Here is a 26,757-nt window from a genome sequence, read left to right as displayed (position 1 = left end):
ATCATATTTTAATATCTCGCGGCTCAGATGAGCTGACTGAAACATCAGAAACAAGAACAAACACGTTTTCCTAACAAGGAAGTTGAAGAGTACCTTCTCATGGACAAACTAGGCAACATCAACAGTCATATCACAGCTGAGGGACATTTCTTCCATCTTTTCTTTACTGACTTCATTTTCATTTATTGGGCAATATAATATATTCACCATATTAGCCCCGCCAATACGCTGGTCAGGCTCTAAAAATAACTGACTTACACAATCAATTCTAAAACAATTCCCAGTCAAAGCAGTGCATGCGCGCCTCTTGCTGAGGAAGTGAATACTCTTTGGACTATATTCTTAAAAGCAAAAGTGCAGCAATCAGTTATTTGGTTTTACATAAAGGACCAAATACATTTTTTAATAAATAGCAGCTTCTTACCTCTGTGCGCCCTGACATGTGTCTGAAAGCAGTTGTAATACTTGTACTTTTTCCCGCATACCCCACATACATATGAACCTGCAAGAAAATTCAGAACAGAGTGTCAGAAAAAATAAAGTGATTCCTATCAGGGTCACATATATAGGCTTGTAAGAAAAAGTTCAGAACCATATGGGATTTCCCCGGATTTCTGAATTGAAATACGGTCTGGCCTTCATCCAAGTAATATTTATAGAATGACTAATAACACACTAACAATTGTAGTTTTCATGTCTGTATTAAAACACATTGAAAATGACTTACAGTCCAAGTAGGACAAAATTAATCCCCCTTTCCTGTACCAATAACCTCTGTAGAAGCTACTTACAATTGGGTTTTCTACAAATGGAGGGAGTGGAGTAGAACTGATAACTGATTTAAATAAAGATCCGATCAAATTTTATAAGTAATCAATGTGGAAAACTTTTTCGTGTAATTCTACGTAACTCTGTAGTTAACCAAACACAGTGACTAGTTGGGGACCCCTCTGCCCACCACTGGTAGACCAATCAGCAAGTGGTTGCTGTCTTTTGATGTGAAAACTACATAAGCCTGTAGTTACACAGGTCTAGAGTCTGGTAGGTGGTTGGGAAGTCCCAAAACACCTGGCAAGTGGTTGCTAGAGTTTTGCAGGCAGTCTCTAGATAAAATTGGCCACAGCAGTACATGGTGCTGCACCTAAAACCTCGTAATTGGTTGCTAACAGATTGCTGGGGTTGGTCATACTATGCATGGAAAACAATGACTTGCATAAACGTGCCAACTACTCGTGGACTTGTTATGAAACTGTGAAAAGCACGACGAAAACCAGAAACAAATACTGTTCACCTCTCAAGTACAAATTGTGCCTTATAACTGTAACAAATACATTTCAAAAGGTACAAATATACATTTTCTCTAGAGACCAGAAGTTGCCAGGGAGTTCCTGATGGACCTCAGTCACACAGGCCAACCTAACGTATGGTCATCTTCTCCACCACCTAATATTTTCTTTTGCCTCCTTTTTTCCTTCTTGAATATTCTCCTAAAAATCCAAACAAATTTTAACATTCTCTGAATTTAGATTTATCATACATCAAATTTAGTGTGGTCTTTTACCTCCTGCTGCCTATATATGAATACAAATTTCAGCAAAGACTGATATTAGGGCTAGCGAAGAAGGGTGCATTTAAATGCACCCTTCACTTTAAACTAGCCATCTTTAATTTCTACCCATTTATTTGCTTCATCAAAATGCTCCATGCTCAGGTACACCCTGAAAGTGCGATTATGTTTCAATTAAATGTTTGACAGTCACAACATCTGTACATGCCAACTAACCATGCATCTTATCCCTCGGCTAAAGGTGGAGATTTATTTTCAGTGCCATTTGTCTGTTAGCAAGAATACACAAAAACATCAGGATGAAGAAGAAAAAAAAAAAAAAAAAAAAAAAAAAAGGTTAAATCTTCAATATAGGTGAGCTAGCTGGAACTGACAGATTTAAGAGGTGTTAACTTTAACTCAAGTAAATTTATACATCTCTAGTTTGTTGTGTCACTGAATTCTAACGTCTTATTTTGAAATCCTTAATATTCTTCCAAAAAGTTGCCAGTTGTTGTAAGACTAACAATCACAACAATCATCATGTGACTATTTCCAGTTTACAAAAGTTTACAAAAGAATGAAAGGCAACCCTAAACAAAACTCAAGACTACCTCTTTTTGTTGTCTTGTAGAATTTCCCTTGTTCATATATAGCTATTGTACTTCCCTTGTACAATAGTTATGCATGTAAAGTGGTGTTATCTGAGCACTATCTACCTTTACCACCTCAATATATGGAGGTCAAAGAAATTACTTACTTATAACGTCTACAACACCAGTCAATGTTTTCTTAGGGGCCATTCGTGAATAACCTTGATTAACCAGTAAAGGGTTTATAAAATGTGAGACAGATGTTGATTTTTTTTTTTTTTTTTTTTTTTAAATGTCATTTTTTGCCGTTTTCAACAGCCACGAAGTAACGTCAGGTCATGAGACACCAGATAAGACTGCTGTCACCAAATGCACAGACATGTCCACATGTACATTCACACACCTATGCATGAGTCTGTGCTCTTCGTTGGAGGAGGAGTACCAAGGGCAAACATACCCTCGGACTGAGCTCGACGGGATCCACCGCCACTTGCTCCCCCATTTCCTCCAATGACAACACAGATCTCAGCAGGATTGGGATCACTGACTTTCCCGTTGCTCGTCTCTGACGTCCCAGGCTCCTTCTTTACGGTGACAGGTGGTGAACTAGTAGTCTTCTTCGCTGGGGCATCTGTGGCTGCGCTCCCACCCTCTGCCTGCTCCTTTCCAGGATTGGGTGACTCTTGTGCACTCATGACTCCACCTCCTCTGAGCCTGTGTTTCTGTATGAGGAACAGAAACAGAGAGACAAAGAATTTACTGCCCCAAAGGAATATACACGCCTTATTGTGGTACGACCTTAAGCCCAGTATATAGTATCAAAGCGTGACACCAGCTCAGCCAGGTTCAGCTTAAATGTGTTGTTTTAAAGAAACCATGGCAACATACTCAATATAAAACAAAAAAGCTGTCTGGATGTCAGATTTTATTTGATTAAGCGTAGAAGAAAAATCTCCCCAAAAATAAATCACATTTGGCAAATACACAACTCAAAAAAAAAGAAGACCCAAACTATGAAAACCACTCATTTTCTAAAAACAGTCAAGAGCCGCATTAACTCAAGGGTATAGGAGACATTACAGATAATATTTCAGTGGCAGTGAAATTTTAAGAATGGAAAACAGTCCATTTTAACACAAAGTGGCTTAACTGATCATAAGTGACCTTTGAAGGCATAAATTCTGCAGCCTTGTGGCACTGAAATGCTCTAATTTCAAAAATATCTAAATTGCACAACTTGCCACTTCAGCACATCGCCATAAAAGGCCTTGTCAAGAGAATGTGCTCCAAATGCAACCAAGCAAAACAGAGTTATGCCAGGATGAGTGATATTATGGAAAGAGGGAAAATTGGTCTTCTAATAATAGCACACCGATGCAGCAACAACAAGCCTTTTCATAGATGAAATACACCTTTCTTTGGAAATGACACACTACTGACAAGCTTCAGCAAACAGACCTATGAACCGGCAAGAAAACATTTGAGGTTTGCAGTTCAGATAGTAAACCATCAACCATCATTTAATTAATAAATGAGTAAATAATCAGTCCCATTATCAAACTATAAGATTACCCTTGAGCTCACTTGTTCTGTCAATATCCTACAATCTTTATATAAAACAAGCTGGATTTGTATAACAAACTTAAATATAGCTTTTTGGTTTAATTATTTAAATACTTGTTAGGGGCAGATAATACAGGTCAACAACAAAGATCATTTTATTATGTTATGGTTAAAGTTTTCATGTTTGTCAGCAGTGAGGTTCTGCAACTTTCAGGAATTGTAGTAAACCCATTTTACGCATTTCTTTCAAATTTTTTCCAAGTCTTACTATTAAACTGGGAAGATTGCTTTCACTCAGTTGGGAATAGTTCAGTTTCTTGTAAAGTGGGGCTGTATAAGGCTCTGATCTACAGTACAGTTAATATGTTACTTACAATAGACAGAAGTAGGAACGCCCCCACAACGACAGGAGCACCCACTGACACAGAAAGTAAAGCCATGTAATGCCGTGGACAAAATCAGCAGCAAAACGCACATTAGCCAAGTGTAAGCCATATATAGAGCATTTGTAGACTAAATACTGGTTAATTTACCACTTCATTAATTTATTCTGTATGTTAAAATTCAAAAGTCTACACCAAAAATACATCAATTCACAATAAGCAAGAGTTTAAAAAAAACAATGATATATGCCTATCGGTACAGACTAGCAGCATTGAAAAGAACAATTTCTGTCTCTGCAAGTTGTTGTCTATACTCTACACAGACTGTATATAAAATTAGGACATGATCTAACAAGCCAGGTGATTAGGGCTAGTGCCTCAGCAAATTATTAGAACCTCTATAGGAAGCCAAAGGGCTGACCTTATGGGATCTGGTGGTATCTTTGCTACTTAAGTGTGTCGTGTCATGCCATGCCATCAAAAACTTAAAGCTTTCAAAAAAAACAGCTGTGGACACACTATATGAAAGGAATTTATTTGACAACACTCCCAACAGCTAAAGGGACTGTGGCAATAAACAACAAAAACCAAGAGCCACATGAAAGTTAATGTGTAGAGGAAGTCACAATGGGACCTTCCAGAGTCTGGTGGTCCTCTTTGTTAGTGAACCGTGTGGTGTGATGTCAAGAGCTACAGAGCTTTCTAAGGCATTTATACAAAGCAAATTTGTGGGCGCATTCAAATCTGGATTTAATTTACTAATGCCTCTGTGAGAAACTTCAAACAACTCAAATTTTTCCAAGACTGGCCAGTAAAATTTATTCAGTCCATCAGCACATATATTAATGTCTATATTAATTCTACAAGCATAAGAAACTCAGAACATTCAGAAGAGCCAAGCTGTGTGTGAATTTCTAAAATGGCTGACCACTGTAGTTTCATTCAAAATATGAGATACAACAGCAGAAGCTGCTAAAAATATTGTTCTGACTGAAAGGTTTCAGAAGGTGTTGCATATAGGACTGCATAGCTAAAGAGCAGTTGGGAGACATCATGTGAACCACAAAAAGCACCTTTAAGAGACATGTGATTCCCAGAACTGATCCCCAGAGCAATGAAAGGTGGTGGCCGAATCAGGCGAGTTACATTTTCACCATTTTGACATTTTGGTGTTTGAGTAACATTAATCTGAGGAACTACAGGAAGAAGGTAAACGAGAGGTAGTGTCCTGTCATTGTTACTTTGACACATACCATCTATATTCAGAACACCCTAATTGTTCAGGCCTCACTTATCATGACTATGATCGTTCTCACACAGCAAAACACGTCCAGGAACTGTTCTAGGATGACAAAGAGTTGTGGTTTTTGACTTTGACCCAAAGTTCCCAGATCTCAATGTGACTGAGCAAATGTGAGGTATGCTAATCTATGGAAAACCCAACTGACAAATAGAGGAAATAAGAGATCTGCTGTTCTACAGAACACCTTCAGAGAGCTGGGTAAAATCTATGCATCGAAATCAAAGCTGCTTTGGTGGGAAACCTACCGATTATTAGGAAGGATGATTTGTTTAGAAGTACAGACAGACGAATCAAACACAGTTTTACAGTAACACGAAACATTTTGGGACAGACAAAAAACAGCTGGTTCTTCAGGAGACTAACAATATAGCAACTGTACAGCATAATAGTGAAAATATTATGGTTTGGAAATGCTTTCCTGTTTTGGGACAGGGCAACATGCAGTTATTAATTCAAGTATGGACTACACCTTAAAAGAAAAGTAAGGCCATCTGTGCAAGAGTTAAAGATGAAACAGAAGTGAACCTAACAAGAGGATAATGACCCACAGCATACTAGAAAAGCACAGAGGAAGAGGTCAGAAAGAAAAAAAGAAAAATAAATGGACATGCTATGGTATGACCAAATCAAAGCAATCCCCCTTTACATTGCATGGAAATTTGAAATGGGCAGTAACTAAAATATTTTTAGCAAGTGGATGTCAGGGACCAGCGGAAAGTCAGGACAATTACTTACGTCGAGGGCACAATAGTAGCTTCTTAAGCCACAGAAGCATAACACAGACATCTATATTTTGTTAACTATAAGTTTATTTCCCTGACATGCTGTTTTGTCGGTGGGCAGATTGCAGGGATGCTAATGACAGGGCACTGGGTATTTAGCTGTCTTGTATCTTCCCTGCTGTACTGTTGGCATCACATTTGATACATGAGCTTTTGTGAGTTTTTGAGACTTCCTACATCATCAGAATAATGTCTTTCCCCCGGAAAAATCAAAATAAATTGCACAACGCATCTTTAAGCAATAAATTGCAAAAACAAAATGCAAATATGACACTCATATATGCAAATTAATATTTAATTAATGTAACAAATATATGCCACAAGGTTCAACAAACACTCTATTTTCAAAGAAATATAATTTTCTGGTTATTATTTAATGAATTTGTCTTTAAAGGGAAATAAGTTCCTTATTATAAGTAATAAGAGAAAAATGTTTAGCCTTTCTTTGAAAAACTTCATTGGCTGGATAAAGTTAAAACCTACACAAATGGTGATGACAGAATTTATTTTCTGTTCAGTTTATATTCTTCCAAGTCACAACATATGTATTTAACATCAACTGCCTTCACCAAGTGCTTGGCCACAGTGGAGAGGAAAAATACCCTTTTAACATGAAGGTCCCACATTTTACACTATCAGGACAAAAACCAAGCCTTCAAATCCACAAAGTCCAGAAAACAGTACAGTAGAGTTACAGTAGCATCTGAAATGTAAGATGTGGAGAATCACAAGGACTCCTGCTGAAGCTGAAGACCAGTCAAAGTGAAAGCTGGAAAAGGTCATTTTTACACAGCTTCAAACGTCATCTGCAGAGATGGGATAACCTTCAGGAAGGACAACCATGTCAGCAGCACATCAATCACAGCTATATGGTGAGGTACAGCCACCCAGAAATAAAATGGTCTATGACAGCCCAGTTTGCCAAATGGCATTTAAAAGAAGCATGAGAGGAAGCTACAATTACTGCCTGGTGGTTGACTTGTTGTCAGAGGGATACAAAGTGTGTTTTCCAACCATGTCCAGACTTGACAACTGACCTTTTAGATATAAAGATTTATCTCATTAGGCATTAATGTGAAATTTTGTCGGCACTAATGTATGAATTCTTCACTTCTGTTCTAAGATCAGTGATATTGATCTTTTCTGGCCATTAAATTGTAAATCAGTCATTCCTTGAGTCCAAGTAGGCATTTGGACCAGATGAAATGAAATTCCTTTTAGACATTATTTCTATTGTCTATTCACGAGAATGGAATGGATGTGACACGAAAGTAACCTTGACCTTTGGCTACCAAAATTTCATCAAGTCATCCTTTAGTTCAAGTGACTGTTTCTGCCCAGTTTGAAGAAACTGTCCCTCAAGATTTTGTGTCCACAAGAATGAGACGGACAGAAAACCTAAAAACTAAATGATTCTGGTGAGCACAAAAATAAATGTTGTGAAAGAAATTCAAAATCTTGGATGAGTTCAGAATAGGTCTCTTTCAAGTAACCCTATTCAAAGGCCAGATTCACACAGACTTCTCTCCTCCGACTGTGTGAAAATGGAGAGACGCAGTGAAGAAAACTAAATGCTGCCAAACAGGCTACTGACATAATGCTATGATTTCTTCTCAGAAATATTTCAGTTTAGCTTCTTTTTATAAATCATTTTAACTTATTAAAATTAATTTTACAACACAATCAAATATGCAACAGATGAAGAGGTTTGAAAACTACTAAATTCATTATATGAATGGATAGACGAATCAACAATTCCAAAGAGAAAGAAAAAAAAACAACTCCCAAAACAGTCAAAATTAAGCACAAGTTAATGTACAAGTTCACATACTATCCAAACATTGATTATGTATAATGTTTGTTGCAGGCCTTTCTAACAGTGGGTGGCTGCATAAGATCATAGAGCTAATAGTTAACTGGCATTTAATAAAATCTAAATTGTTATTAGTTCAACCAGCTACCATTTCTGTTGCTTACTAGAGAGGGGAGCCATATTTATCATCTAGTAAACTAACTGGATACATCCCTAACTAATTACTTTATAGATTGAGTTAGGCGGCTTTTAGAAGCCCCATAACCCCTAAGCTTGATACCTACATGAGTCTATCTAAAAACTAATGCCATTACAACCAGCTAAGAGGGCTGCATTTGTAGCTTTATTGTCAGGGACTTGTGGAAAGCACACTTTCAAGGGAAGTCTGTTGGCACGGTTTGTTCAAAGTAATTTAACGGCTAACAAAAAAAAAAAAAAAAAAATTCAAGTCTTGCTGATTGACATCATTTTTAATTTTATAACAAAAGTGTCTTTTTTTTTTTCTTTACTGAGTTGAATACTGAATGCCTCTTGACTGAGATTGGTTTACCCTGCTGTGGTGGAAATTGAGATGTGGTCAGCTAAAATAAAGATTGTGAAATTAAATGTAACCGACTTGTCATCTGCAATCAAATGAATCGATGGCAAGTACACATCTATTATTAGATCAATCCCTCAGTCATGCATGTAATATTTCCTGTGCAGCATTTTTAATGCAAACCCTGAATATATAAAATGTCTGTTGTGGCATGTTTTCTTCTAATTAAAAGTCAATATGCAAAATTAGCCATCTGGCCTTATGTTTCTGAGTTTCATCGTCTGAGGCTTCTGATATACTGTAACCTACAGACACATGGGCAGGACAAAATCTAAACCAGATGCACATTTCGTTGATGTTTCACACAGACAAAGCACCAACTAAACCAACTGGACTGAAAGGCAAATAGATCAGTTGCAGAAATGATCAAAATCCATTTGGATATCAAAAAATAAAACTAAAGCACTGGTGCAACAGACAGGTTAAGTAAAAATGGATCCCCTGTTTTGTGATTTATGTAAATTTATTAAACTAGCTTTAGCATTGTGATTTGCCTCAGATTTGTTTTTAAAATGTCAACGAATAGAGATTAACCATTCTATCACCATACTACATTCATCTAGGGCTACAAAAAAAACAAGGTTAGGCACAGAAGGAAAACATCTCTAGGACATACCTCTGTTCAGAATTCACTACTTAGATGAGGTACTTAAAATAATTGGCCTATATTTGGGCAGTACAGTATCTGCCTCTGCACAGCAATGTAGCAAATCAATCACTGTGCTTGGTTAAAGCAAACACATCTTGTGCTTCAAAACTAGGGAGATTTTCTTTGAATTATACCTTGCCTTTTTTTTGGCAAAAATCATTCTGCTCTGCATGTTAAGCAGACTGGAAGAGAGATTCCAAATATAAAATACAAATTTGTGTAAGGCCTATGAAAATGTTTCCACTCTGGAGGGATTAAAAATAGGAATCAGCTAAAATGGGGAATGGAGGGTGGGGAGGGTGGGGGGTCACTTCAATCACTGCTTTGACTGCCATGTTTGTATTATCCAGAGTAGACTCAGTGACCAAGAGCAAGGGTTGACCAAAACCTGTTTCACACTAAAGGCTTTGCTTCCCTCGATTCTTTAATCAAAAGCACAGTTTTCTGTCCTCTGTAATAAATGTCTTCCAAGATGGTGTATGACCAATGTTTTGAAAAAGCAATAATGCAGAGAAATGGATAAACCCCCCCCCCCAACACCACCTCTCTTACACATACACACACAGGATGCTCTGGAAAAAGAAACTGTGTCGTCTAGTAAAATTCCATCAGCATACACTAAAGAAAGAAAAAAACCATAAAAACCTTTTCAATCTATATGTTAATGCCACGAATTAAAATTTAATAACATGAGATATTGAAAAGCAGACTTGAATTATACAAAAATAAATCCTGAAAGATCAGGCCCCTAAAATTAGAAATTCAGGGCTGCATCCGGACTGCTGCTAAACCCTTGTAGGCTGGCAGATTAAATTTTTGATGAAAATCAAAATTACACTGCACACTGACGCAGGCGCAGCAAACCTGGCACTATTGTGATTTATGGATTCATTAAACCCACCAGAGTTTCACCCCTCCCCTTTTCACTCAAAGAAATGAGATTTGCTGTGCTGAAAATTTGTATTTTGAGAAAAGCTACTCAGGCTCTGCTCTACCTTCAGAAACGGTCAAGGAAGGAAGAAAAAAAAGAGCGAGAGAGAGAGCTTCTGTGTATATAACCACTGCACGTAAACAGGCCTAATTTTCATTGCTGCAGCAATTGAACATCCCTATGCATTATTCATGAAACCAATAAGGTTCATTTTTACAAAGGAAGAGGCAGGAAAAATATGTGCAGAATGCACAGAATTTTTTTAATGCAGCACTCCAACCCCTGAAAAGCCATTCCCTGGAGACTAATTTAACTGAAGCCATTTTCAGACATTTTCAACATGCCACTAAGAAAACAGGAGAACATAAGGTGTTCTAAAAAATAGATGTGTGGTTTTGTTTGGTTTTTTAAATGCATCTGCAAGGAAAGAAATGGACATCAAAGAGAGACTCAGAGTAGCCCTGCCTGCCCTTTGAATGGATAGCGAAACCTCTGTACCAAGTTAATGACAATCAGAGCAGCAAGTATACTTCAAACCGTGTAACCCACAGGCTGCGATATGATCCCTCACCATCTTGTGTTCATCAGAGCCTGAAGAGACAAGTTTCACCTCTCCATCCAAACTATTCACCCTCAATGAAACGAAGCTTTTGTTCATCTAAAGTACTGACAGACCTGCATTCCTCCTACCTCACTTAAAATGAGAACGCTCCTAGAATACAATCCTCAAATCATTTTTTTCCCCCCCTTCTTTTTTTTTGCAACAGTGCACCATTATTCTTCAGTATTTTATAGCTTATTAGTTGGTCCTTCAGGTATTCTGCAAATAAAACATTCCCATCACTGAAGAAAGACAGCGATCCAACCCTATTAAACTCATGACACTGGTTGCCCCCCTTCAATTCTGCGCCTTAACTGGAACTCCTGCATTTTGATTAGACTTTTGCAGCAAAAGGTCAGAATTTACACCCAGATTTTGCATACCACCCATACAATTTCCGCCAGCTCGCTGAATCGAATGAATGCAGATTTGAAGGTCAGCATTAAAATTACCCACAGCAAAATGGCCTCTGCAGTTTCCCTTACATTAAAATAATAAAAGGGGAAAAAAAGCAAGCCACGCAGGATGGGAAACTGTTTGGCGTCTGCAGGATTAATATAAACAGCAAAGGCATTGGTTGTGATTGTTTTTCCTGCCCTCAAATTATGCTGACATGCTCTTTTCTTCTTCCAGTGCTGTTCAGTTCACTATGGATAGCTATTTTTTCCCCTCACTCACACATTTCTAGTCTTTAGAAATAGTAGTACAAATTGTACCTCATTATTAAATCACACTTGCAAGGAACTAAAAAACACAAATAAAAATAAACCAAAGGAAAGAGCAGAAGTAGAGTTGGTGGCTACTTAAGTGCAAAATTTCTTAAATGGCAACTTGAATGCAAGAAAAGACAGCACAGCAGAAAAAAAAAAAAAAGAGTCTTTAAAAAGGACCATTTTGCAGAAATTAAACACTAAACGCGTTGCCTGTTTCATCTTAATGTGACTCAATCACACACTAATCCCTTCTGTTGATTTCAAAAGCATGTAATCGCTCGCCTCCGTTTGGATAAACTAACACACAATTCAATAAACAACACTCACATCTAGTCTCGTTACAATTTCTAATTTCTCAAAATGACTGCCTACAGGTGGCGCCAACAGCACCCGGTCTCCAACCCCCCTCCTCCTCCTATCTTTCAAAAAAATGGGAATTAAAAAAAAGTCGAAATGTATTTTGACATGACGACACTTTGGCGTTTTATCTTTATTATCTAACGGCGAACAGCGAGCCGTCAAATGCGACACAAAAGTAATGCCAGCGTTAAGCGAGTGCCAGGGAAGCAACTCCGGAGCTCTGCTCAAATTTGCAGGAAAAAATTCACAAAACATGGCTGCAGGAGGTTTTTGTGTTTCAGATTGTTCCTCCCCTCATCGTCCTTCATGTTGCCACTATCGCCCGGTTCCCCCCCTTCGCTCTACCCGAATAAACAGTGTTTTAAACATGGGTGGCGTACACATATATGCGAGCGAACTGGGTGTACACACGGCTAAGCAGCAGTTCAACAGAAACTTCATTGCTAAAATTTAGTCCTCCCCCCAAAAAAGGGGAAAAAAGGAAAAAAAAACATCAACAGATTAGGTCTATTTCTGATGGCTCCACAGCTTGCACCCCGGTTTAATGCCAGGCAGCTATCGTTTGCTAATGTGGAGGGAGCCGAAACTTAACAGTCGCTACTGAAATTTCTAAAAAAAGAAAAAAAAAATTTAGATTTCTGAATTAACGGAGGATTAAAAAAATAGAACACAGCGGTTTGACATACCTCCAAAAACGATGTAGCTCATGCGAAACAGGCTGGCGCTCCAGAAATCTTCCCTCCCCGACCAGAGGTGACTGCACAACTGCTTCCTCAAAAACAAAAAAAAATTGTGAATTAGTTATGAGAAATTCAAAATGATAAAAAAAAAAAAAAAAAAAATCACCTCCGCGTTTTTCTCCCCCCTCCGCGATTCGCTGCGTTACATTTTAGTAAAGTGTAATGGCGTAATGAGTCATGAATTTGCCGAGCTTTGGTCGGTCCGTGCAAGCTCTCGGTTTCTGCCTTGCACAGGGGGGTTTGTGTTGCGGTTCCTCCTGTGGAAATTTTCGTCCGCCATATACAAGGGCAGATTCCGAAATTGCAGTGCCGGCCTGTATATTAGCCCACATGAAAAAAAAGTGAAAAAAAAAAAAAAAAGAAAAAAAAGTCTGGGAAGAAGACAGAAAAAAAATGTTGGCCGACTGTGAAGTTACACGGGGAAAAGCGACTGGAAATTACGCAGAGGAAAATATTCTCATTTCAGAAGAAGTTTTATAACAGCAGACGCCTTGTGATGTTGAACGGTGTCATGATTGCTTTATTTGCAGAATTATCTTACAATTATTTATGCGTATCACTGTCTATAACCTAACTTAACTTAACTATAACTCACATAAATGATGCAATTTCCAGATGCTTGAATTAATATTAATCGATAGAAAAGTTAGAGCTATTCGCTGCACGTCTTTTCCCCTCCCTTTTCCTAAACCTATAAAGATGCTGATTGTTTAACGCACGCAGTTAAGCAAAAAAAATAAAAATTAAAAAAAATCAAAGTCAGTATTGACAAACAATGACAGCAAGGTCAGTAATTTTCACCATATCCTCCACGTTTGCTGCAGTGTCTCAGCACGGTTTGTTTAAAGCAGGGGTGTCCAAATCCAGGGCTCTAGGGCCGGTGTCCTGCAGGTTTTAGATGTGTCCTTGATCCAGTACAACTGATTTAAATGGCTAAATTACCTCCTCAACATGTCTTCAAGTTCTCCAGAGGCCTGGTAATGAACTAATCATTTGATTCAGGTCTGCTGACCCAGGGTGAGATCTAAAACCTGCAGGACACACAAATACTCTTTAAACCAGGGGTGGATTTGGACACCCCTGGTTTAAAGAGTATTTGTAAAGAGAAAGCTTTTGGTTGGCCAACATTTTTTTGTTCTCAAAACCTTGCTCTGAGAATTATTCTATTTTTTTTCCTTTTTAAATTGTTTAGTTTTGTTTCTAGAAACAAAGTATTTGGGCCAAGAACCGGTCTATGCTGTCAACTCATGATAGTTTAATACATTTGTCATGTAGATATGTGCTGTAAACGTGGGGTTGAGTTTTTAGAACTAGATAAGAATTCAAAATACACAGTATTAGGCTCGGTGTTATACTACTACTACTACTACTACTACTACTACTAATAATAATAATAATAATAATAACACGTTCAAACCATTTTAAGGAATAACTGAATGTTTCTTTTTGGCCAAGTTTGACAGAAGATAAATACTATACAAAATATGTTATCTATTATTATCCATTATCAATGAATCTACCTGTGTGGGGGTGTTTGTTTTCTACAGTGATATAATTGATCAAGAAGGTGACTTATTATTTAACTGTAAACCCAAAAGTCAGGTTCTAAAAGAGATAATTAAACAAATGATGAAAAAAGTTGTTTGTTTGTTTTTTAAAGAAAATAAACCTGCTGATATTACAAATCCAATTGCAAAGAAGGAGATGAAAAACATCTCCCAGACAACAGTGAGGGATCAACCAGTAGTATAAAGTTACTGCATTTATGTTATAAAAATCTGAAAATCTGTTTAAAAGGGGTGCAGAAATTTGCAGGAGGTTTGCAGGTGTCTGAACACCTGCCCAGGCATTCTCTTTTACAGCAGTGTGGCAAACAGAAAGCAAGAATGCTTCAGAAGTTCCAAAAGATTCATGATGGATAGATTGAAAGTGGGCTGCTGGGGCTGTGAGGGGTGTTAAATTCTAACCATTTTGCATGTCAGCAGAAAAATAGTTTCCCTATGACTCTTGATGCAAGCGGCATCATGCTGATGCTTCTCTGCTGCAGCAGGATGGATCGTGAGAACAGAGGGTCAAGTGAATGCAGCATAACACAGAAAAGTCCTGCAGGAAAAGTTGCTGGGGTCTGCAAAAGAGTTGCAACTTGAGAGAAGCCAACAACCCTAAACATGGAGCTACATGGTAACAGCCTCATTCAAACAACAAATGGAGGGAAATAAATGTCAGCTCATGCCCCATGTGCAAGGTGGTGGAAGATGTACTTCCACCACCACCTTTGTTGTATATCTGTAAAAAGCAGATATACAACAAAGGCTGTTAGCGCTCTCCAAAAGAGACGCCTTTCCTAAGCATCGACTTGAAGTATGTGAGTGATTATGCACCACTTACTTTGTGTTGTGTTACTGTGGTACATTTGTACTAAATCAATTTGTAGAGTCTTTTCCCTAATTACCCTAACTCTAATTATGTTCACTGATTTTATGATTTATTACTGTAAAACAACACATGAAACTGTGAGAGTGGGTGGGGTGAGCGGGGTCCAATATGACAATTCATTTTCCTGTCCTCATGGGTGTATAGCATAATGTAATATCAATTAAAATCAGATTTGTTTTTTCAGCATGAAGATTAAACTCTGTTTCCATTGCTCAGCAGTGAAATTAATACCCCTTTGTATTCACAAAGTAATTACATGATGTAAGTTCATGAATCCTTCCTGGTATTTCTGTCATTATTGAGATGCTGTTTTCATCATGTGCCGAGGTGTTTTGTATGCTTATTTTCTCCAGCATGTACATGGGAATGAGGGGTATATGTGTGTGTGTGTGTGTTTTCACCAGTGATATTATTAATTATTTACAATCTACATTAAAAGCTTTGGATTTTGCCTTTCAAGAACGCTATCCCCGCTTTCTTGCAATTACTGCATTTATCATCTCTGTCCAGCAGAGGGCACCAGCATACCGACGATAGCCCCTTCCACTGCTACTATGCAGTACCCTGTGAGTACAACATGTATGTGCACACAGTACCTGCTCACACTTTTTTTGCTCACTGTCTCTATCTGCTGATGACAGATGTTTGCTCTTTAGCATTCTGAGGATGGACATGTTTTTGTGGGCTTTCAGTCACATTTAAAGCTCATCCAAATGTAATGCATTCCCATGTATATTGTGCTTTTCTTCTTAGACTACAAGCCACATTTTAAACATAAAATGCAGCGCTTTATTCTTCGAGCACAAATTTAAAATCTCCACTTTAACTAAGATGCTTGTCTGCTTGTCTCTAAGATGCAATGCAAAGCCTCCACAGAACAGTCTCAGAGAGGGTTTGAACTAGGTACTGTGTTACTGTGAGGCAACAGCGATAACCAAACAACCACAGTGCCACCCGTAAATGTGGTGCCTGGTGCACTAATTCTTGTCTGTCATTGGTCTGAAGATATTTCCACTCAACGATGCTGAAACATCAAATATATCAAATATCATTTTTTGTGAGTTTTCAGTTTATTTAAGAAAAAAATCTCATACCAAAGAAAAACACAACAACAATGTGCCTTACTTTTGAAAACAACTGTGCACTGTACAGTGAGTCAAAAGCTACCTGATGTTGTCACAAGAGGTTTCTCTGTTTCTAACACAACGATGACATCATGGGCACTTGGTGAGGTCAAATGTGCAAGTCTGTCAAGACTGAGTGGTGTTTCGAGAAATGGAAAACGAATGAGAGAGTTGTTCATGGAAGGAGAGGGGGAAAAAACTCTTCTATTTGCTGAAAAAACATTATAGCTCAGAAATTTGGGATAAAACCTACTATAGCAACCACTGTGTCCCAAATATTACAACACCCGCTGTCATTTTTTCAGCACTCAAGGTTGGCCTGACCTCCTCCCAACCTAGTTTTTGAGGAAAAATATTCTTTGAAGTTACAGAGGAACCAACAGGTGAGAGGAGCCGACAACAACAATGCTATTTTTTCCCAGTGACCTACTTGGGTTTGAAAGCCACCAGACCTTTTGCTGCATGCTCAAGAGCTTTGCATAAATTAAGAGACAGTTCCCACAACTCTGGATACTACAATCTAGGTCTTACAAAAATTTGACAAAAATAACACGCACAGGGAGAACGACTTAGAGAAAATGTGCTTTGGTGCCACAGAAAGGACCGGAGAGATACGCAGAAGCTCAGTAAACTGCTGCTGTTTTGGTGCAGAACACAAACAGAATTCAAGAAAATACCTTTTAATTAACGCTTCCCTACCACAGCAATGGTCACTTTTGTCTTATGAATATATTTGCATACACAATATACCAAACCTAAGAAGCAAACATTTAATTTGTAAAAGATCAGTTGCCCAAACAGCATCATCCATATATCTTCATGACTGCTTACCCCATTCAGAGGTAAAGAGATGCTGGAGCCTGTCCCAGCTGTGACTAGGTGAGAGGTGGGGTATACCCTAGACATGTGTCTATTACAAACACATACCTGTCTAGAAATTTAACTTTCCTATTCATTTCTCCAACTTGAACAGTCAGTAGCACCTTAAGTTGGACTGAAAAACGCCCAAATTGATGAAAAAACTGGAAAAACACACCTACCCATTTGGTTTTTTGGGGGTTTTCAACCTCATGTTCTGAATTATTGACCTTTGAGATCTGTTTGACATTTATTATTTCCTATTAATCACTGGTTTGTTTATTCCTTATAGTGCTTTAAGTTCTGTGTTGGCAGTTTAGACCCATTTTATTTATATTCTCTGGTTTTTTTGGTTTTACTTTCTAGTTTAGTTATAGTTTAGTTTCAATTCCTGAGTTTCAGTTTAGTCTCTCGGGCTTCCACCATGATTAATTCTCGGTCTCTGTGTCCGGTGTTGTCACGTTTTTGGTATTTCCTGTTTTATTTTGTTACTCTCTTGTCTTGTACGCTTGGTATTTAGTTTTCCTTCCCCTGTCTCATTGTCTTTGTTAATGTCAGGTATGTTTCCCAGGTGTCTCCTCTCTGCCCCAGTCACCTTCTCTATTTATAGTTGCTGTCTTCCCTTTAGTCTTCATCAGAGAGTCTCTGTGTGATTCTTTGGTCTGGTTGTTCTAGTTTGCGGCTCCATTTTGGACTCTGTGTGTAGTTTCTTCCTTTGGACGTATGCTTTGCCTTTTGGAGCAGCTAACCCCAGCCTGTTTTCTATGTCAGTCTGCAAATTTAGATCAAACTGTAACACTTTTATATCAAAAATAAGTCACCCTTTGTAGTTCATGTCCTATTTCAGTGAAAGTTCAGGGTTTAAATTCCTTTCAAGTCAAAGAAGCATTATTTTAAACAATGATAAAATACATCTTCTCATCATCAGCGGTTGATCATTCAGTGATCGGATTCTTACCTGCATTGTTTTCAGCTGCTAAAAGCATGTTGGGTACTGTTTTGATCTCGAGCGCCTGTGTGCCTGTGTCATCATGGTGAAATTGGATCGCGGTGGCCTTTGTTATTATATGGATGATTAAAAGGAGGTGTTTCTATAGTATGTTTGTGTGTCTGTGGACAGATGTTGTCAGCTAGACAACAAACATGAAATTTTACAAGTGTAACTGGGATTAATATAAAGGTTTCATTTTAAAAGGATGGAACGGTCATAGCAACAGGTGTCAAGGGGCTGCCTGTGGACACAACTATTAACTATTTGTTAATGAGGATATCGTTATGTAGTTTATGAACAAATTAATATAATATTTTCCATAACTTGTGTGGTGTCAGAACAAACCTGGTTTGATCCATTTCACTGCTTTTTACAGTTCTAATTTTAAAAGCGCTTTTTGTTTCAGCATCATCACAGGACACACTTCATCATATCAGGAAAAGCACAAGTGTCCTAATATCATTACTGACAGTCTCGCTAACAGTGTCATGCTTGCACCATGTGCAGTACCAGGGCCATGACAATGATGTAGTCAAACACCAATAACTTTATTCCTTAAATATTATTTACACCTTTGTGTATTTGAAGATTGAAGGGATAGTTTCTTTTACAGCTGAAGTACAAACTGTGCAAACAGACAAATAAAAGCACAAAAGAAGGCCTGAGTGTAGAGCAAGCGTGGTACTTAGCATAAGTGATGTACACAATGTGAAACTATTATTTATACATCACAATCATTTCTGTTTTGGAGCTATTTTCATCCATGAACAAATACAGGAGATGACCTTATTTAAGGCAAACTACTGAATGACAATAGTATTCATTTAGACAACAGCTGTTATGCTGCAACATGATCAGTAAACACAATGATGTAACCTCATCCCTATTGTCACTTAAAATATCAAATGCCTCAGTGCGAACACTTATTACGGTGTAAAAGTTCATACTTCATATAATATGTATTGTCGGTTCAAGAAAACAGTAGTTGTTGGTTGACCACAGGCAAAAGCAGGTGGGAACCCTTATTGCAGTTCCTTACCTTGCCACAGGTAATTGTAGGTTTTTCTCAAGGGCACTCTGTGTACAGCGTTGGTTATGATCATGCAGTCTGGTTGAGCCTAATGTGTGCCCATCATCAAAAATAGGATATTTTTGTTTGTCTTCAGGGCTGATAGAAAAACAAGCTTGTATGGGCTTTAGTCTCACACATTTAAAGAAGCACTCGGCTGTTTTTTGTTTTTGTTGTTTGGTCATTAATGCATTATTTGATCCAAATGAATTTATTATATAACTTTATGCAGTCCGCTTGCTATTAAACAAAAAATATACAAATATATAATATAAAAATATATAATATCTTTTATAAAAAATAGAAAATATATATAATATAAATAAGAGAAAACACACACCTTCATTACTGTTTCATACTGCTGCTAATAAGTACAGTATGTCTACAAGCAACAGTTTTTTTCAGTCAGTTTAATTTTGCAGCCATTTCAGTACTTCTAGATAATGAGACAAGTAAATAAGTAAATCTAGTAAATATGTCACTGCAATCAAGCCAGAGAAATAAATATGGAATGAAAAAAAACATGAAAGTAAATGTACATCATGCCCCTACAGGCTCTTTTCATTGCCAAGCTAAGCCTTGCAAGCCTAGAAGAATCATGTGATTATTAACAATGACATCTTAATATTTGCTGACTTGTAAGTAAGCTCACTTATGAAGAAATGAAAAATCTCTCATTTTTATGTTAATTTCATTTTATTGGAAAGGGAAACAATATCAGTCAATACATAAAAGTTATAATTACATCTCACTGAATGAAATAAGTATTTGATCCCCAAGCAAAACATGAATTGGTGCTTTTGTGAAGAAACAGTTGTTGTTACCCACAGTATTGCGATGTTTTAAACTGTCAGATTATATCATTTCTTTGTGCCATATGTCTCTAAAGAACGCTGATTTCATGACTCAAGTCACATTATTTTGGATGGAAAAGCTATGCTTCAAATGCATAGGTGCAACATTTCACTTATTATAGTCTAACAAAAACATTACAAAATAGCATAAGCACAGCTTTAAAGACATTTTGGTCACTTTCTATTCAGCGTCAGCCTGCAGGTAATCAGAGGCTATTGGTTGTTTTGCTTTTTACATGATTGCAAACTCTGAAAAGAACACAAAAGAAACACAAAAAAGCCCATTACAGCCTTAACTGCATCTCTTCACTTGTGGTGTAAGCACCTGATGAGGGAGGAGAAGTAAGTATTGTAATTATAGTTATGACAGGGTAGTCACTGACTGAAATCGCCTACGCGTTCATATCCAGGACAAGCCAAAAAAAAAAGGCTGAGGAAGAAACTAAAAATAAAACACAGAATCATTGTGCAGTAAACCTCTGTGGCCTAAAGTATATCTAATTACACTATTGCCCTTTCCAAAGCTAATCACAGTAAATCTTGTATGTACTTCTATGATGTTTTTATGCTTGGTCACTACAGTGTAAAGGCCTCCACTTTAAATCATCAGGATCACTAGGAAATCAAAATATAGCTCTACTTTAGTGAATATCATCAAAAAGAACATTTTGCCAAGCATCCAAACCTAAATAATCAATAAATATATATAAAATGACAGCACAGTGGGCAGTGGTTAGCAGTCACAGCAAGAAAGCCCTGGGTTTGAATTCACCAGCTGGAGCCCTTCTTTTACTAAATAGCCCTCTGCTTAAGCTTTAAATTGGAAACACTGGTTTCAATTTGAGTAAACTCAAATAGTAATACGATAAAGTTTGATTCTGAAAGTTGAAAAGTGCACAAAACGTGATTCACTCTGCCAACAGAACAGATCTAATCTCTTTGAGTCTTCATCACTGGCATGAACTTCCTATTTGGCTGAAAAATTCTTGTTCAAAAATAAAATGACCATGTGAATGAAAGCAAGCATTATAGCAAAGTTGCAGTTTCTGCATGGTTACTTTTACCATGTCTGGAGCTTAATTTAGTCTGTCAGTGTGCCAACATTTTCTAATTATCACTACACACCAAATATAGCTGAGTCTGATGGGAAATAATGGATCTTTAAAAAAGAATAAAGTATGCAGTATAACATTGCAAGACTTGACCACAGCAGTTACAATTCACCCTGTAGGCGACATGAATGTCTCCCAACCCATATAAAAGAGGTTGAGATATTTTTGCTACAAACCACTGTGATGTCATGTTTTGTCTTAGGTCATGTCTTTTTGTTCCACTTCCTGTTTTATTTTGTCTAGTAGACCACTAGTCTGACTTCTCACCCACCTCTTACTGTTGGTGTATTTAGTCTGTGTCCTACCCTCTCTAGCTGCCAGATCATCTTACCACATGTGAAGCATTAGAGCCCTTTGTTTTTCCTTCTCCACAAGAATCTGTATCTATTCTTGGTTTTCCTTTACTTTCTGCTACTGAATTTATTTGCCCGAGTTGACCAATCTGCTGTGTAATCAGTCAGTCTTTGCTCAGAAGAAAGACTGCCTTTTCGGACTTTGAATCTCGTGTTAGGGTAATTGAGTCCTTGAGGGCAGTGAATGTCATCAAAGGCAGCATTATACAACGAATGTCTGTGCAAAATGTGTTCCTTTTCAAGCTTTTGGGATATTTCTTTATCCTCCCGAGATCTGAGCTCTTGTTTGCATTGCATTTTTGTTTTTCTACTTTTTATATACGATTAGTTGGGCCTTATGCCGAAACTTCACATTTGAACAGGAAGTCATTACTTCATTACTTAATGTTGAACAGTATTTTCATTTCTTCTTTATTAAAGTATGTCCTCATATGTGGGTGACAATGGGTTTATTTTACAGTATAACACAATAAATTCAACATTGCTTAACAAAGCTGTCATGGTCCCTTTGGACCCAGAGTTTTGAGTTTCTGGGATATTTGTATTATTGTGTTAGTAAACTTTATCCAGTTACGATTACTGGGATGATTTAGAACACTATTTCTACTTCAGTATATTTTAATATCCATTTTTATTACATGATAGTGTTGCAACACTAGTATATTTTAACAAAAATTGAAAATACAATGCAGTTCATGCTACAGTCAAGGTTAATATCACCTTTAATGCCTCCTTAAGTTAGCAATAATAAAATAATCAAACTTATTATTTTATAATAATAATAAAATGTGTCATTTTCATAGATATTTGATGCTTTATCTGTTCTAGTGTGTAACATTCTCATTTACTGAGAAGTCTTATTAGAAACTAAAATTATTAATGTTTTGTATTTAATAGTTTTCCTTAATGTTCCCTTATACCTGCGAGTGTTCTTATCAGATTACTTTAAACGAGGACATGCATATTATGGAAAGTTGGAAGGATAGCTGACCTTTTTCCCACTTTTGAGGTATTTGGAGCCATAATTAACTTTTCCTACCACTGGATAAGTGAGCCTATTAGAACCATTAACAGCGCCTTATCACGGAATACATTTTTGTCAGAAAGAGCACGTCATCTTAAAATCAGACCCATTTTTGGTCCTATGGGAGAAAGACAAAAAGGGCAAATGAAAATTTCAAAATAAACATATGTGATCTCTAATAGTTATTATTTTTAAAGATTAAACCGGTTGAGTCTGTGAGGGTCTTTTTTTAAATAAAGGAGTATATAGTTAATTTCCACATAAAATGAAAGCCTGATAGATCAGTTGACTTTAGTGTTATTGAAAACAGTGACAGTGACCTAAATACACCATCTGTCATGACTTGTGGGAGAACAAAACCAGGAAAACAGCCAAGTTAGAATACCATATGATTACAATGTGCCCCAAGTATGAAGAAAAACAACATTTTTCCATCTGCACAGAGAGTACTATACTTGCCAGAAATTGCAGATGGTGACAAGGTTTCATAGAAAAAAAACACATAGATGGCTTCTTTTCAAGATGTGGAACGTATCTGCACAATGAATGACCCTCTGTTAAAGTGGTAACAAGTGAACATTACAGTGGATGATTCAAGTTGCAATATGTTTGTGCGCGTGTGTGAGTGCGTGCTTTACTGCAAGTAGAATTATATATTTGTTAGTATAATATAATAAAAGATAATACTGCTTATTTATACCTTCTTTATAGCTCCTACAAAGGTTATTCTGGTTTAATGATTACAGCGTACTATTATCATGTCACGAAAAAATGTTTAATTGGGTCTATGTTGTAAGGGCTATGAAACGGTTTGTAAACAATTGCTGCACTATAGGTAAATGATTATTAGATTTATTTGTTAGTGGTTTAACAGTGAAACATGTAAACTTGCTGTTTTGGTGGTTTTTTTAATAACCTTAACAGCCAGTTGTTGTTAATAAAAGTCAAACTTTCAGATCTGAATACACTAAAAAAGTAGCCAGGTAAATCTCTGAGTACTCATCTGGGCTGAAAAGAACCGCTCCCATAAACCACAAGGCTTGGAATAGCAAGTGGTTCTAAAAAGAAACAGCTGCAGGAACATTTTTCAACTAATTACGTTAACTGGCAACCGATTAGTAACGTGGCCAGAATTTTTCAGAAGTAAAGAGCAGCAGAGGTTCACCAATCTGCAAACAAGTACATCGACAAATTGTTAAAAAAAAAATTCAGAATCATGTTCGTGAACATAAATTTGCAAAGACTGTAAAAATTCACAGAATATGAAGCAATTTTTGAGTGTAAAATGAACATTGAATGCTCAGGATTTTCCAGCGGCACTGCATTAAAAGCAGGCATGATTCGTGGAAATCACTGCATGGGATCAGGAACACTTCTAGTAACCATGGTCTGTGACCGCAACTCCCTAATCCATTGAATTTGAAATTGTATTGGAAATCATGGACTCCGCATCCCCTGCATGAAAAAGGTAAAGGGACCATTTGGATTGTTATCGGTGCTCAGTTCAAAAGCCTGCATCTCTGACTAGTGCATTAGTGCCTGATTAGCTTGCACAGCTGGAAAGGCACTATCAATCCTGAGGTAAGGTATATGCAGATTTTAGAGCAACATATACTCCTGTTCAAACGACATCTTTTTCAGTAAGACAATGCTAAACCACATACTGCATCCACTACAGTAAAATGGCTTCATAGTAGAAGAGCCAAGCTGCTGAACTGGGCTTCCTGCAGTCCAGATTGTTCTCTAATGAAATGACAAAACGGGACAATATTCCTCTCCCAGAAATCCAACTGGTGGTCTCCTTGGTAGTTCCCTATAGTTAGCACTATAGGGGGAGGGGATCATCTCAATTGTAGACATGGTCCTGTCCCAACGTTTTTATTGCTGAGATCAAATTTAAAGTAAGCTAATATATGTTAAAATGGTACTTTTTCACACTTCAAACACTTCAATTTTTAATATGTTTTCTTTGTGCTGTTGTGAAAAAGACATGATATTATAGGATTTGCAGATCATTGCATTATATTTTTATTTAATACCAATGTTTTGGGGACTGTGGGTTGTAAATTAGAAAAGGACTTAAGGAATTCGTACATTCACCCATTAGGATGAGTTCCTCTGAGACCCAGATACGAAAAGTGTGTGTGTGTGTGTGTGTGTGTGTGTGTGTGTGTGTGTGTGTGTGTGTGTGTGTGTGTGTGTGTGTGTGTGTGTGTGTGTGTGTGTGTGTGTGTGTGTGTGTGTGTGTGTGTGTTGGCTTGACCTGAGCACTGACATCATATAAATTAACTGTCTATAAATGGAATCTCATTAGTGGGCTTTTATAATAGCGACTGAGCATCTCAAGAATCCAGCGAGGTTTCAATTCATAGTGATGCAACAGTTATGAGCCATCAGAGTTCATGTCAGACTTCTTACGTCCTGTCTGTCTGTCTTCTTGGTGAACATGGATTGCCTTTAAAGCAGTCTTTTATCATCATATGATTTTTGATGCATTGCATCTTATGTGGGTAAAACTGGTTTGTCCAATATTTCAGTGTAAATATATTTAAATGCTATTTGCAATTTTTAAATTATGATATAGTAGCAATTACAAAGTCCCTTCCCACCATTGCCACAGACTAGCTACACTGGCGATGGGCTAAAACAAGGCTTTCTTTCTTTCTTTTTTCTACAAATTCTAAAAAAGCTGGTTTTGTTTTCTGCTTGATCCACACAACCGACTCCTGCCACGCAGGACAAATGCACTCTTTGTGCTTAAGAAGTGGACAGATTGTAAACACTGCAGGAGCTATTTTTGTGGGCAGTGTGAGAAACGGGGATCAGAAGACATCTTATTCAATCCTGGGAAGCTAAAAGACAGCCAAGTAATTTATGTGCCCTTGAGTCGACCAAACTTTTTTATTATGTTAACTCAAACCAAATCAAATCAGTTCTGTTTGCTGTATGATTTAAATGAACCTGAAAGCATGACTCCACTTCTCATTATCGGTATTGTAAAGATTTCAGTAAAGCCTTGTATTTAAAACAATGCAAGTAATGTTTGATGTGCAATCTGATTTTTAAAATAGAAAGACTATATTTTGAGCATGTAAATGATTAAATGAGGAAAAAGGAAAAAGAAGAAGGGGAGAAATGATGCAACACCAGAAAATGAAAGGAAGAAGATAAAAGAGCAAAAGGCAGAAAGCCCAGGAGGCGTGCTATAAAAGGACATGTAGACTACAAAGTCGAGAGATGCCATAAAACTCTTTAATTTGCTATTTTGTTAATAATATAAATCTCTTTGATCTTTACATACAGAAGCTAGCACTATAATAGCCTTTCACTCTATTTATATTTGCAAGATTGGACACAGAAGCATCACATAATTCTGATTTAAATCTAATCAGAGCCTGTTATTTGTGGAGTTCAGACTAATGAACTGCACATCCATCACCTTGCTTGTTTCACTGGTGGCTAATTCCATCTCTTAGTCATCTCTTCCCTCCTGACCCTCTGAGAGATAAGCTGGTGCAAGACACGCAGGGTTTACTCAACCTTAACAGCTTCTTTTGGTTCCTCCCTTATTTACAAGGACTCACCACAGTGGATGGACTGATCCTTAAGAGCTAATGTTGAAAATTATTGCTGTCAGTTAAACTCCAGTGCCACACTTTAGTGTGGCATAATATTTTAGCTACCGCACTTCACTAACTCACTATGTGTTGATACACCACTCTGTACTTAATCATTATTTTTAATCTCTGGCCGTCTTCCACAGCGTGTCTTTGTCCTGTCTTTCTCCACCCACCCCCAACCAGTAGCGGCAGATGGCCACCGCTCTCTGAGCCTGGTTCTGCCAGAGTGTTCTTCCTGTTAAAAGGGAGTTTTTCCTTCCCACTGTCATCAAAGCACTAGCTCAGGGGTGGGCAATCTCAGTCCACGAGGGCCGGTGTCCCTGCAGGTTTTGGATCTCACCTTGGGTCAACACACCTGAATCACATGATTAGTTCATTACCAGGCCTCTGGAGAACTTCAAGACATGTTGAGGAGCTAATTTAGCCATTTAAATCAGCTGTGTTGGTTCGGGGACACATCTAAAACCTGCAGGGACACCGGCCCTCGTGGACTGAGATTGCCCACCCCTGCACTAGCTCATAGGTGGGGTCATATGATTGTTGGAGTTTTCTCTGTTTTCTCTGTATTATTGTAGGGGCTTCACCTTGCAACACAAAGTACCACGAGGCAACTGTTCTTGTCATTTGGCGCTGTATAAATAAATTGAATTTAATTGAACTAATTATTCATATTCGTTGGCAGCTTATTCTATTTTCCAGAGTCTAAGTCAGGGGTGTCCAAATCCAGGCCTCTAGGGCCGG

The 26,757-nt window shown here is 37.6% G+C and overlaps 1 protein-coding gene across 6 annotated transcripts in view; it reads right to left on the bottom strand.

The window, feature by feature from the left end:
* Positions 1 to 12,924, bottom strand: part of znf618 (zinc finger protein 618) — a 43,059-nt gene extending 30,135 nt beyond the window's left edge. For 2 of the 6 annotated variants that reach the window (XM_039614894.1, XM_039614899.1), the window contains exons 1-4: positions 12,682 to 12,924; positions 12,522 to 12,607; positions 2,543 to 2,861; positions 425 to 502 (exon numbers count right to left, since the gene is read on the bottom strand). In XM_039614894.1, the coding sequence (XP_039470828.1) occupies positions 425 to 502; positions 2,543 to 2,834 (370 nt within the window). In that variant the 5' untranslated portion in view covers positions 2,835 to 2,861; positions 12,522 to 12,607; positions 12,682 to 12,924. The remainder of the gene's footprint in view (positions 1 to 424; positions 503 to 2,542; positions 2,862 to 12,521; positions 12,608 to 12,681) is intronic. The other 4 variants (XM_039614898.1, XM_039614900.1, XM_039614896.1 and 1 more) reach the window with 3 other exon arrangements.
* Between the last annotated feature and the right edge of the window lie 13,833 nt (positions 12,925 to 26,757).

This window comes from Oreochromis aureus, linkage group 7 (assembly GCF_013358895.1).
Source record: "Oreochromis aureus strain Israel breed Guangdong linkage group 7, ZZ_aureus, whole genome shotgun sequence".
In the NCBI taxonomy this organism is placed as follows: Eukaryota; Metazoa; Chordata; class Actinopteri; order Cichliformes; family Cichlidae; genus Oreochromis; species Oreochromis aureus.
This window is presented reverse-complemented; position numbering and strand designations above follow the sequence as displayed.